This window comes from Vitis riparia, chromosome 7 (genome assembly GCF_004353265.1).
Source record: "Vitis riparia cultivar Riparia Gloire de Montpellier isolate 1030 chromosome 7, EGFV_Vit.rip_1.0, whole genome shotgun sequence".
In the NCBI taxonomy this organism is placed as follows: Eukaryota; Viridiplantae; Streptophyta; class Magnoliopsida; order Vitales; family Vitaceae; genus Vitis; species Vitis riparia.
The window spans coordinates 26,697,148-26,711,158 of record NC_048437.1 but is presented as its reverse complement, the minus strand read 5'-3'; the positions used below and the strand labels follow the sequence as shown (position 1 = coordinate 26,711,158).

The following is a 14,011-nucleotide window of genomic DNA, read 5'->3' as shown; positions in this document are numbered from 1 at the left end:
GATGCTCGTTAATTCTATAGTTTTAAAATAGTTCAACAAGCACTCCCCTTCCGGGAATAAACCATTTTGCTACCTCAAGACTCTTATCCAACTTATGTTTCCAGTGTGTAAGTTTATCATCAGATGTGCCCCCAAAAGGAATCATGCCCTTTAAGCTACCTTTCTTGGACCATATGAAACCAAAATTATCCATGTTTATCACACAATACGCTTTCTCAACATTTGAAAATAAATGTTTTCTGATAAAGAAAACTATGTCTACTAAGACAGGGTCACCGAGTCAATTCCATGGAAGGATTGCCAAACAAGGAAAACATCAAAGAAAGTAGGAATTTCCAGCAAAGAATCAAAAGGAATTTCCAGCATGAAGTAGATTTCCACCTTAGTATATCCAGGAAAGTCAGAAGCAATAATATCAGAAGGCTACCAAGCAATCTGAAGAATCATAGACAATTTAGGCTGTATGTATGAGTGTGACAAAATGAGCTGCAACAGTCACAAGAAAGGTGGGTTTAGCTTCTCCATTCGTAGTGAAGGAAGAAAAGAAAATTCAGTTCAATTTAAAATCTAATGCAAAAACTTCATCACAAGGATAAAGTGATTAAGGCAAAAAGAAGATAACCGTCTAGTAAAGTACACCACCCTGCACGCATTTATATTCCCAAGCAAATACAGGAGCACCCTTAACAAAGAAGCCACAACAAGAGAAATTAGAGTGAGTGAGAGAATAATTACATTCCTGCATATTGCTTCATGGAGCCATGCAAACTTGCAAGATCTAGTAGCAGTTCCATCCTGAACCTAGTAAACATCAATCATGAAAATGTTTAGTTTATTCCAGAAGTTTTCTGTAATCACTCAGCACCATAAGACTGCAAAATACCCGAACATGATCCACCAAAAAAAGCAGGGAGGGGGAGATTGGGTTGGTTCCCGTTTAAGAATGGAACAGGCATCATAAGAATGCAATATACATATATAAGAAAGTAACACAAACTACCTGAATAAGATCCAAAAGTGTTTGGGATTGCAGTTCCCCGAGCTTGAATTTAATCAGACAATTACCTCAACAGGTGAAAACATTATCGTCAATGTTCCTGCATACCTATGTTTGTATCTTTTTTTTCTTTCTTCCAACTAAAAACTCTGCCTCTGAACAACAAAGCCAAAAAATCAATTCACAGTACTGTCCTGCATAGGAATGTGCCAATAAAAAGTGGAATTGAACTAGACATAACATAGGCTATATATGACATTAGGTTAGAGGAATATCAGAATCAGTTCATTTATCCAGAACAAATACATGCCCTCGTTGTGACTTCATGGTTCTCATCCAAAGCAACTTGAAGCGCATAACATAATAATTACATCTACAACTTCATCATCCAAAAAACGATGAATTCAAGGTCTCATATAACTGAACCCAACAATGGAGTAGAAACGAATTTCTCAGGTGAAATAATTATCTAGTGCAAATGAATCACAAAGTAACATGGTCAAGAAAACACATTTTCTCTGCGAAGATCCAAGAAAACACATTGGATGAATTAGCCTCATGATATTACAATCAACTGCTGTAAAGTTAGAAAACTGGCTCCCCAGCCTACGACAGAATGTACTGTAACATAAACAAACTAGTGGTCAATTAACTTCATGAACTCAATTCAGCCAGACAGCAATGAATACTAATCAAGTTCATACTGAACCAAATGCAAACTTGGCAACTATAAAAATGCACAAGAAGTAATTGAGGCACAGATAAAGACTGGCTAAGCAAGAAATTTAGTTTGTTCTAAAATGAGATTGAAATCAGTTCTTTGATTCAGTTACAGAAATGGCTTCCTTGATTCATACTTACAAAACAAGCCACAGTATTTTCTTACTGAAGTCCATATATCATTTTTTTTTTTTTTTGATGAGTACTGAAGTCCATATATCATTAAAAGGCTAACAGAGTGTGGTATAACTGTTCTACTCTCCTTAATGGAAGATCTCATTGATGTTAATAGAATGTTAGAGAGATCATTCTGCAAAAGAGAAAAATCGGGAATAAAGTAGGATTGCTTCAGGAAAGACAGAAAATTTCTAATATTGATGATGTATGAATATAGGCCACAATATAGCTATTGCTTTTATACATCTAACAAGCTCCAGCAATTTACCTACAAGAATCCTAACCCATCTCCATTCAAATCATCACCTCCTATCATTGGACAATCAGTTGCATCATGTCCAAACTGCCCACAGCAAGGCACAGAGCAACGTCTCCGTTTCCTGTAGATATCTACCCCATCTCTATGTCTTCTCTCTTTCAGCTTTCCCAGAGTTATAGAATGATGAGGATTTCCCACATTAAAACTGTGAATCATACTATCAGAATCTTCAACTTCTGGAAGAATCAATGAGTCAGAAGGGCTATTGTATGAAATATCATTAGCACCATGTGCTGGTCCAGGAAATTCCTTGATACGAGACAACACCATGGAAATTTGATCGCAAGAAACATCAAGCCGTTGCTCTGTCTCCACTGATTCTGCAATAAGTGTTGAAACCATGGACTGTAATAACTGGATCTTCCCTCCATGTTCCCTTGAAGTAGACACCTGGAAGGGCCTAGTCATAGATGAGCAGAGATCACGCCAGCGGGCAGGTAGATATCGGTCTGGAATATGAAAACAGTTGTTTATTGAAAGAACACGAAGGACATGTCTACAAAGGATGCCTGAAAAGTCAAACTCATGGCAACTACAGCTAATGAACTCATCATGAGGGACCCAAAGCACTTTGCACCCTCCATCCATTTCTGTATGGTGTCTCACAATGAAATAATTTTCATCTAACATTAAAGATGCATACTTTGGGGCTGACAAAAGCTCCTCCTGTAATTTACAGAAGGCATATGGTGTAAGCACAGTAGCAGCATGGGACTCAATAGGAGAACCCGTTTTGAGGGAGACTTTCTGGACCTTCTGCTGCATCTTTAGTTTTGCCCCTGTTTGATCTTTAAAATCAACAATAGCAGCCACCTATGAGGAGAAAGTTGAAACAAGGTAAGCTTTATAAAATTAACCCATGATCACATAGAAAAAGAGAGTGGTGGTTTTTTACCTGCTCTACAAAGTTATCAATCTGAGATTGTGCACTCAAAAACCGTTGGATATAAGCAGTTACAGATTCTGATTGAAATGTACTTGTCATCCCAGCAAAGAAGGAACTTCTCAAAAATGGCAGCGCCCAAAATGAACGTAATGCATATAAACTGACAATGTGTCGATTTCCATGTAGTCCATACGTATCAACCATCTTCCTCCATCCTACTTCAAAATCCTCCACTGAGTACAACTCGTAGAGCCGATGGAATTCAGCTTTCCATTTATCATATTGAGACCCAAGTGGTGCAGAAAACCAATCTGAGAACCTTGCAATGATATGCCAAATGCAAAAAGCATGTTTGGTATTTGGCATTTCAATAGCAAGTGCTTCTTTGAGCCACATGTTTTGGTCAGTTAAAATTGTTTGTGGAGACTTTCCGTTCATGAAACCCAAAAATGTCTGTCAAAAAAAGAAACACAAAATAAAAAAAGGAAACAAATCTGAGACATAAACTAATAATTTGGGAGGAATTGTTGGTAATTTGGTCTTCCATGCCATCACCCTGAAATTACACGAGTAAATCAGGTCATAAATTCTACTGCAAACTCAGGCATATAAGAAATTTATTGCAATTAGAAACCATAATTAAACTCTTTTCTGTCATAAATCTTAATATGTTTTCCATCCAGACCAATCTTGTATCTTCAGCAGAAAGAGCTGATGTAGAGTTCCCATTGTAGCAAAAATCCTATCCTTTATTACTTTATGAGTCAAACGGGTGCTAGTTTTAAGGAAGCCTTGGGGCAAAGCATTTGTGAATCTCACTGTGGCTCTGAGCGTCACACCCCTTTCATTTAGTATTACCCCAAGCCACAACAAGGCATAAAGCTCAATCTTCTTTTTAAACAAAAGCTAGGGGTTTAAAAAATTAAATGATCTTGAATGATTACTACTAGGACCATATGGACAATATTAAGAGATAAATAATAATAATACTACTAATAATAAGAACAACAACAATATTCAAACATACTACAAATACTCATATACCTACTCACCTTTAATGCCCAGGAAAAGGACTGCATATTTTCATCCTGTAGGAAAACACAACCAAAGAAACAGTTCATTCCATGATTGTCCACTCCAATCCAAATCCCAAGAAGCATATCATATGCATCCAAACGGTGGGTTGTGTCAAATATTATGGTATCTCCAAAAGCCTCATATGATCGAATAGATGAACCATATGACCAGGCAATATGCTCCAACCTATTGTTGGCATCTATCTTGAAGTCATATTTGAAGTTGGGATCCTTATCCTTCTTATCCTTGCACATCTTAAGAAGTTCAATTGCATCATTATCTCGATCCACATTTCTAAAGGACTGTAACAGGTTTCTCACATCTAATTCCGTGAATGGTAAACAGCCGAGCTTAACACCCTTCTCTAGCTCCATTAATCTTAACATTTGTCGCACTGACATCCCCGCTTTTGCAAACATGCATATTCGACTCTTGTCATCAGCAGACATGGTGCAGTAGGCAGGAAGTAGCTGCACCTCATTTGATTTCAAGAGTTCATGGTTGTGGATGTTGCTAAAGCCAGTAATCCGCCATTCAGGGACATCAAAATCTGCCCTTTTAACAATTCTCATATATGCCTGACACCCGCAACGTGATGATTTTCGGTTCCTTTGCAGCTTTCCATCATCTGATGGCTTCAGCTGTGGATAGCCACCACGATGGCAAGTAAAATCCCTTCTAGTAATTCCCCTACCTACACCATCTTTTCCTCGAGTTCGATGGCGTCTGATTGAAAAGCCACATTGCTTTGCAAAGCTGCAATAAAATTCATAAGCAGCATCTTGTGAAACAAATCTCTGGCCAATAAAAGGGACAAGGTTCACAGAAGTTTGTTGCGACAAGATTGTGTCCTCAGGCATTTCCTCAATGGAGCCAATATCATCTGGAGACAGATCTGTACCATTCTCAGAAGTTTCTTTCACTATACTTGTTAAATCAGACATTGCTTCCACTTTCAAGACATGAAACTGAAGATGCCACACCTGCTCACAATTTCAAAATGTTCAATAAAAAAACCAGAATGTCCATGAGGTGCATAGTTTAGCATGCCAGATAAATTTACCAGCATCTTCCACAAACCATAATAAGAAGTGCAATTAGCTCAGCTTCACTTCTGTTCACAATTCGCCACTTTACTGGACCTCATTTAATTTTTCATATCACCAAAAAAAGATTTGAAAAAACCATCCCATAGGAATAAACTGCAAGTATATCAAAAGAAGAAGAAGAAGAAGAAGAAGCTTTGTTTATCCATTTTATGCATTTGATTTCCCATGATTTAGATCAAATTATTTTGACATATGATGAACTTCTGTGAGTGTTTAGAAGAAAAACAGCATGTAAAAAGTACAGGCAAACTGATCCAACTGAAACTCTTTTTGTGGCTAGGGTGATAAAGGACCCCATCTGATAGTGGATCCCATTTCCTTTTTCGTGTATGTAAGAGAGATGAAGGCCCCCTCTCTTTGAGGAGTTAATAAAATAAAAAACAGAGACCTACCACAGAAAGTATCTTTCAAGCTAAACCCCAAGCTTAGCAACATAAAATTGGAGTTCACATTTCACCATAATGCATATGCAAGCACTTTTCACCGGTGTTTATAACCAAAATTTTCGAGAATTGTATCACCAGTCCTCTTCACGATAATGTGTTCATAGTTGCTTTGTGTGGATACATATATTGGTTAACATGACAATCTGCGAATCCAATAAGTTAACAGAAAGCTAAATCGATCAAATAAACTCACTGGAGCGACGAAGTCCAGTACAAATGCTTTATCTCCAGATCAGTTGAAACCCTAAAAACTCCCAATTCTTCATTCCGATCTTTCCGAGAAAGATTTTCCATAAAATAAAACGATCATTCGAAAATCTGCGTCAATGTGATCTAATCACAGGTCAACAGTCATCTAATTCAGTCCAAAAATATGAATAAAAGGTTGACCCTAACATAAAATAATAATGCATATGAAAACGAAGAGATTAACCATAATAACGAGAAAATTTGTCATGAACATGAAACCGAATCAACGATTGACGAGAAAATGAAGGAAAATAAGCGAGAAAATTAAGTACCAGAGGTGAGAGAGAAATAGCTGAGAAATCTGAGGAACGCAACTAGGATTTCAAAAAATTCATAGAAAACTTGATGAACAGGAGGAGAGATTGGGGAGGAGTGAGTAATGCGCATCCATGGAGGAGGATAGAGTTTATATCGGATATGAGCTATTGTGCGCCTGGAGGAGACACGGGGTTATCGAGAGCACATACTCGATTATCAGCCGTCCGATTGTGGTCATGCACTTACTTCTGATCCGGGGAGTTTTGGTTGGTCCAACAAGGCACGGCCATCAGATTCGAGCGGTGCTGTGGGCACTTGGAATCAACGGCCCATATTGATGGGTGTATTGTGAGCACTGTGGCGTAAGTCAGACGAACCCTAATCCCTGAATGTTTCGAATTTCAGGTACCGGACGGGCCAAGGTAGTGCGTTCGCCAAATCGTTAAAATGCGCCGGGTCCGAGGCTCACGTTAATGGGATAAGGCACTGCTTACATCAGGGATGTGTGATCACCACCAGCAAACGGTTTGGGCTTAGAATTGAGCTTGGGCTTAAGTTTCTTAAAATTTTGTAGGAGCCTGTTCGGCTAGGCCATAGGCCCACCAACCTAACTTCATTAGCCCAGTACCTAAAACCGACATTGGTTCTGTCCCAAATTTTGTTCCCAATTTGCAAAGGCTAGCCAAACGATTAAAAAAAATGGCCAATTTTGGCGAAAATCAGCCACAAAATTGGGTTTTGGGAAGGGGCAAAACCAAAATCAGGAAGGAAGTTTGATAGAGGCTATTTTTTGCCTTTTTTTTTTCCCGAAAAATATCAATAAAACCTGGTAGCGAAAATTGAACGGCTGAGATTCAATTTTCCAAAAATCCCTTTATTTTTTTTAGCTTTTATCATATTTATCCTTTTGACTAAGTAATGGTAAGAAATACCTTCGATGAATAAATTTGAAACATAAGTTTCTATATATGAACTCTAATATGTATAGTGCTATATCGAACAAAGCTCATAACAAGGTTTTGATTGTCTTCATTAGATAAGGACTTGAGGGCCATCTGAAAGATTTGGCAATCTTGAGTGGTTGTCCAGTTCCAATTTTTACCGACCCATCCCAACAAAACTCGGGTCCATGACTATCTTTTCATGTCCCCGTTCCAAAAGTTGACGGTAACATATTGTTTCTACCGTTATTGTTCTGTAAGCTTCTGCAACTTTTTGCTTCAGAGAGATAGTAGTCTAGTATTGATACCTGGGGTGGTAGGCCACTGATCATTCAAAGCATACAATTGAGAAAAGTTTCGTAGTATTGCTTAATTAACTTCTTTGACTAGATCTTTTAATTTATTTTTAAATTAATTATTTTTCAAATATATAAGGTAAACAAAATATAATACTTTTACATTTATTTTTCAAATAATTATTTTTTAATAATAATTTTAAATATATATATATAGAAAGAGAATTAAATAACTTGGCCAGCTGTGCTCATAAGTGAGCATGCTTAGAAGCACAAAACTCCAACATATGACTGTTTGCTACTTTCAACTTTTCGAAGAGAATTCTGGTGGGCCAATCCTGCTAACGTTCCTAGACTTTCCTAGAAAGTAATTTTGCCCAATGTTGTATGGTGTTGACAGCAAAACTAATAACAATCTATACCATTTCACATTAACAAACAAGTCGAGTGTCTGTTTAGAAAGCTATGGTTTGGATGGATGGATTGTCATAAAAATTCAGAATTACAAGGTAACTTCCTCCGATCTTACCTCAAGATACAAGGGTTATTTCATGCATGATTGAATATCATTAGATATGTATATTTGTGGGATTTTCCATGTTTTTGTTGATTTTAGTTATAATGACAAGATCGGGAAAATACCCCAATGCATAGTATTGGTGTTTTGTGTTCGCTTGCTCTATTCTAAAACTTTCTTTTATGTATGTAGTTATGCAACTTTCTACTTATCATGTTCTCATTGATTTAATGTATAACTGAAAAATATTTTTCAAGATTTGGAATAAGACCGTGTTCACATACATAATCGTTTTTTAGTTATTTTTTATATGAACGATTCGTATAGCTGTCAAGCACGGGTGGTTTGTGTAACTAAATGCCTATTGTCTGCTTCATTGTAGTTACTCGAATGCCCTCTTCACATAGGTCAATTAACTAAAAGATTTTTGTCTCATGGTCACACTAATATGACTCCATTCTATCGTGGTTGGATGGACCTTGGCATTTGTCAAAAAAATATGTGAAATTTTCTAATCAGTATAGAGACCGCTAACATACCAATGTCCCCAACTGAAAAGAAAGTTTATTGTTATAGACTTAGGCTATGTTTGGTTCCAAAAAATTTGAAGGAAAAGGCAAAGAAAAGAAAATATAAAAGAAAAGTGGAAGGAAAGAAAAAGTGGAGGAAAATAAAAAAATAGATTAAAAGTTGATAAATTATTTTTTTTTGTTACTTCAAATTCATTTTATTTATTTTAACTCATCAATATAAAGATTAAATAATTTAAAAACACATAAATTTTTAATTAGTTTTAATTATATTTGAATTTTTTTTTATATTTTTTATAGGACAACCAAATATGAAAAAATCATTTTTCTTTGCATTTTTTTTTCCTTAGTATTTTTTAAATCAGAATATTTATACAATTTAAAACATTTAACGTTATTAAGTCAATCTTTCAAAATTTAACTTCTTACGACTCAAAAACTAAAAATGCATAAACAAACCATACTTAAAATAACTCTGGAAAAATGAAAGTTTTAATTACTCAAAAGCACTTTACAATGATTCTTAACGCAAGTGAAAGATGATTTGAGTGGGTGGGTGGGTGAAGCATAATCTAAATGGAAATGGACATAGCAAAGCTGTAAGTTTGTCCAACATAAGAAGCAATAAAGACAATAAGACATTTTTCCATAGAATGTGTGTTGGGGCAGCATTATAATTAGGGAATGAACTGGATGGGCCGAGGCTTATCAAATTAATTTGGACGGTTGTCTGTTTGGTATAAAGGCAAATGAAGATCTTCAATCACCTGTTGGAAATGAAAGCATTGTCTGGATTCATTTGCCTTGCCCAACCCAACCGACCCGAAAACTACGTGCTTCTTTGGAGTAATGAACTGTCGTATGGTACACAAACAGTTAAATAACCACTAACTGTCATTTAATCGTGAATAGAATTCTCTCTTGTACAGAAGTATCCTTTTAGACCCTCTAATTAGGAATGGCAACGGGACGGGTTCGGGACGGGTCGCCCCCATCCCAACCCCGCCCCGTTTAGCAAAACCAATTCCCATCCCCGTCTCATTTAAAAAAATAACCTCGCCCCGCCCCGTTTAGCTTTTTTTTTTTTTTTTTTAAATTACTTTAAAAATTTTAATTACATTAAAATAAATATATTTTATAAATAATAAAATTATTATATTTTTTATAACTTATTTTATTAAAAAAATTTATTATTATCTATATATTAAAAATAGTAAAATTAAAATTTAAATTAAATTAATTTTATATGTAAACGGGGCGGGGCGGGGGCGAGATGGGGCAATACCCGAACCCACCCCGGGTTTTAAAAAAAAAATACCATACCCGTTCCAAACCCGTTTAATAAATTTTAACCCCGTCCCATTAGGGGCGGGGCGGGCGGGACCCGAAAAAACTCGCCCCGTTGTCATCCCTACCTCTAATTAAAACTGCCAACTGTATATTGTGCACCGAGAACATGACAAGTGGCTTTTGGGGGAGGCCCCCCTCCTCCCATGTTCCACGTGGCTGTCCTGTCCTTTCGGATCTGTGTCCACGTCATTTTTGACATATTCTCAGCCCTTACACAAATGACCCTTTTTGTTTTAGAAATCACTCTTATCAACTAGCACTCTTCTAATGTGAATCTTTTGGAATAAGGAGTCATTCATGGAATATCCAAAATAATAATATTCCTTTCATAGGATCCTCTATATCTATCAATATACACGTAGAAAATTTGGCTTTTCATTTGAGATATTGGATGATTCTAATCTATTAAAAACATTTAAGCTTTGTTTAGAAAATATTTTCAAAAATAATTTTTGAGAACAAATTTTTAAAATTGTTTTGGAAAATAAAAGTATGTTTAAAAATTTTAAATATTTTAACCTATTTTTTATGGTTTTAAATAGGCTCTAAAAATAAAGGTTTATATTTTATGTTTATTTTTAATCATTCGTCATATTTATATAAAATATTTTTAAAAAAATAAATGAAAACAATAAAAGATGTTCTTTAAAAATACCATATTTTTTATTTTAAAATACTTTTATTTCAATTCAACCTATACAACTCACATGTTTCTCCTATTTTTGTGCATGAGCTTTAACATCGACTATATATGTCATAAAAATAATGAAACTCAACAAGCGTTAAGGTTGATAAAAAAAATGGTGCTTTTTCTAGGCATTTATATCTATAGAAAATGACACTTAAAACATACTATGACAAGTTACAAAATAACGATTTACATAAACATCATCATATGTCTTCTAAAAAATGTCTTTGCTTCATTTTTCTTGCTTGTAATGAGATAAAGAATTGTCATAAGTTGAACAATTATTAGATCACGGCTCTTCAAGGTGGAGTTCAACCATTGTTTTTTCTTTACATTTACTGGATCTTTTTTGTTTCATCATTTGCCAAGTTGTTTTATGGATTCAACAATGATTCGAAAGGTTGCCGAGTTTGAAAATCTTTGGATCCAAACTTATTTCCAACTCTCCAAAGCATTTCATTACTTACTATACCTAATGTATTCCCCGTCAGTGAAGTCATTTTTTGGAATAGAAGCTATGCATTTTCAGGATCTATGTTCTCCTTGGTTAGAACTTCAAGCTTGTACACACAAATTTTTCTTTAGTAAAAAAAAAATGATAAAATGATATTAAAATTAATATGTTATTCTTTTCAAGCATTTTAATGCATGATTTTGAATAAAAAGGGATTTCCATAAGAAAATAAATAATTTTGGATAAATCTTCAAATAAGACCATATATTTCTATGATCAAAGTCCTCAAATCATCAAATAAATTCTTCAAATCTCTTCCCACATCTCCTTGAATGTGAAATTTGAAGTGGTCTATATTCAAAAGGATTGAGAAATCCTTTTGGTATTATCCCTTAATTTTCAAGAGGTATATAATAATTATTATTATTTTGATAATTACATCTATATTTATTTATAGAAAATATTTATTTATTATATTTCATCATAATACAATTCTTCATTTCCTTCTTTGTTTGTATTATATGACATAACATATGATGTATCGTATAGGGGACAAATTTTTTGATGTTATATATGTATAGGCTTCTCTTAATCTTTGAAACACGTTTTAAAATTATAAGGACTCTTTTGAACCCAATAATATCTATAGAGGATTAGATTTTAGGCATGTGTTATTATATTATTTAAAACATTTAATGTCATGTCTTTTTATTTGTCATAAGTTTCTAGTACTATTAATTTTGTGGTACATAATAAATTTTTATTTGACCATTAAATACGTGTATCAATTTATGATTCGACATTTATCAACATATGGTTAATGTCATGTCTTTTTATTTGTCATAAGTGTCTTGTACTATCAATTTTGTGGCACATAACAAATTTTTATTTGACCATTAAAGATATGTATCAATTTATGATTCAACATTTATCAACATATGTTATCATAAGTAGGCAAAATTTCATCTATAATATTGTACCAAATTTTTATTTGACCATTAAAAATGTGTATCAATTTATTATTAGACATTTATCAACATACAATTAATGTCATATATTTTTATTTGTCATAAGTGTCTTGTACTATCAATTTTGTGGTACATGGCAAATTTTTATTTGACCATTAAAGATATGTATCAATTTATGATTAGACATTCATCAATTATTAGTAAGTGGGGAAAATTTCCTCTCTAGTATTGTACCAAATTTTTATTTGGCCATTAAAGATGTGTATCAATTTATGATTTGACATTTATCAACATATGGTTAATGTCATGTCTTTTTATTTGCCATAAGTGTTTTGTAATATCAATTTTATGGTACATAACAAATTTTTATTTGACCATTAAGGATATGTTTCAATTTATGATTCGACATTTATCAACATATGGTTATCAGTAAGTAGACAAAATTTCCTCTCTAGTATTGTACCAAATTTTTATTTGGTCATTACAAATGTGTATCAATTTATGATTATGACATTTATCAACATATGGTTATCAATGAGTAGGCAAAATTTCCTCTCTAATATTCAATGATTTGGACGTAAGGAAGCTAAAAAAAGACGTACAACTTTGAGAAGAAAAACTCATATAGTGAAGTGACAGGTTGAATCAGATAATGCATATCCATGCATGTATAAAAAATCCAACACCAAAAAAACCAAAACAGGACAATAAAACCATAAATTGACAAGAAAATTGACTTCTACGACTTGAGCACAAGTTAGCACAAAGATGCCAAAGTATGGCAATAGTCCCCGAAGGCCATTATTCCATGGAGCTTTAAATTAAGTTTAAGGGCAATGTTCAAATAAGAAAAGACTTGGTGAATACCTAGGGACCCAAAAATGAAAAAGGGCATAATAAACAAACAAATACTTTGCAAAATTAAAAATAAGCATAAATCCAAAAAAATTTAAGTATAACTTTTTGGACCGATGTTCAATCATTTCAGTAGGTTTCAACAATATAATTTTCGTACGTTTAAAACTATTTTTTTTACAATATTTTTATTTTATTTTTAGTAGTTTATTATTTTTAGGCTACATTTAGTTGACGAGATTAGATATAATATATATATATATATATATATCCTAAAATATCATATTTCATTAAATAGGAAATATATATTTTACAATATGATTTCCAATGAGATATACCACTCTTTGATATTATATCCAATTGACATAATATCCTAAAATGGTATATCCAATGGAATATATTATTTATATTTATAACTAATTTGTGAAATAAATAAAAAAAACTAATACAAAATATATATTATTTTTTAATATTTTTTAAAAAAAATTATATCACATTATAATATTTTATATTTAAAAAATGATTTTTCTCTTATGTTTAAGAATATTTGTGCTTAAAATGTTTACATTTTATAAAAAAAAAAAGATAATATATTATTCAATATATAAAATTAATTTTAAAATATAATAAGTAGTAAATAATTTATCTTATTATATCATCAATCAAATATAAGATACGATATAATATTTTCTTTTATTTTATTTCATTTTATATTCAACTAATTAAATATGGGTTAGGTGAAATATTATCAACTCGTTTTGAAAGTTTCAAAGTGAAACTCACGATGAGTTAATTAAACCCCCTTGACATCACCACGTGCAAACAACTCCCTCTACATGCATTACATGTAGAGGCTCAATAATTTGAACCTTAAGAAAGGATTTTTCAATTTGTTTTTAACTCCTTAATTTGTATGCATTCAATGTATGTTTCAATTAACAAGTTTGGGCATTCATTCATCTTTTGGAAATGAAAATTCATTTTGTCAAGAATAAATGTCATGAAACATCGAGTAAATTACTATATTACCCTTATTTAAACCTTTTTTATATTTACCATATTTTCTTCTTCTTTTTTTCTACAAATAATATCATATATGCAATAAAAATATGTCCATTTTTTCTTTTCTTTCCTTTCCCTCCCTTATTTTTTTTATTGGAAAACCATTAAAAAA

The 14,011-nt window shown here is 33.1% G+C and overlaps 1 protein-coding gene and 1 long non-coding RNA gene across 5 annotated transcripts; both read right to left on the bottom strand.

Moving 5' to 3' along the window:
• Window positions 1-176: 176 nt before the first annotated feature.
• Window positions 177-1,120, bottom strand: LOC117918635. Of its 2 annotated transcripts, XR_004651902.1 has the most exons (3): window positions 1,001-1,120; window positions 623-801; window positions 177-486 (listed from the first exon to the last, which is right to left on the bottom strand). It is a non-coding gene; the product is annotated as an uncharacterized LOC117918635 (long non-coding RNA). The 2 variants fall into 2 exon arrangements; XR_004651901.1 differs by having other exon boundaries at window positions 623-1,120.
• An 838-nt stretch (window positions 1,121-1,958) lies between these two features.
• LOC117918634 (protein FAR1-RELATED SEQUENCE 11-like) lies at window positions 1,959-6,716 on the bottom strand. 3 transcript variants are annotated; one of them, XM_034835423.1, is made up of 5 exons: window positions 6,253-6,715; window positions 5,925-6,064; window positions 4,152-5,159; window positions 3,109-3,552; window positions 1,959-3,026 (listed from the first exon to the last, which is right to left on the bottom strand). In XM_034835423.1, exons 3-5 carry the CDS (start codon window positions 5,118-5,120, stop codon window positions 2,163-2,165), a joined length of 2,277 nt encoding a protein of 758 aa, XP_034691314.1. In that variant the 5' UTR covers window positions 5,121-5,159; window positions 5,925-6,064; window positions 6,253-6,715; the 3' UTR covers window positions 1,959-2,162. The 3 variants fall into 3 exon arrangements, with proteins under 3 accessions (XP_034691314.1, XP_034691315.1, XP_034691316.1); XM_034835424.1 differs by having other exon boundaries at window positions 5,925-6,049; XM_034835425.1 differs by lacking the exon at window positions 5,925-6,064 and having other exon boundaries at window positions 6,253-6,716.
• Window positions 6,717-14,011: the final 7,295 nt, after the last annotated feature.

Bases quoted from the DNA above. Each gene is read 5' to 3' on its own strand.
- LOC117918634 (XM_034835425.1), bottom strand. From the start codon at position 5,120: ATGTCTGATTTAACAAGTATAGTGAAAGAAACTTCTGAGAATGGTACA. The intron at 3,553-4,151 runs GTGAGTAGGTAT...TTTTTTTGACAG, and splicing joins CCTTTTCCTGGGCATTAAAG to ACATTTTTGGGTTTCATGAA. The intron at 3,027-3,108 runs GTAAAAAACCAC...TTCTCCTCATAG, and splicing joins TTGATAACTTTGTAGAGCAG to GTGGCTGCTATTGTTGATTT.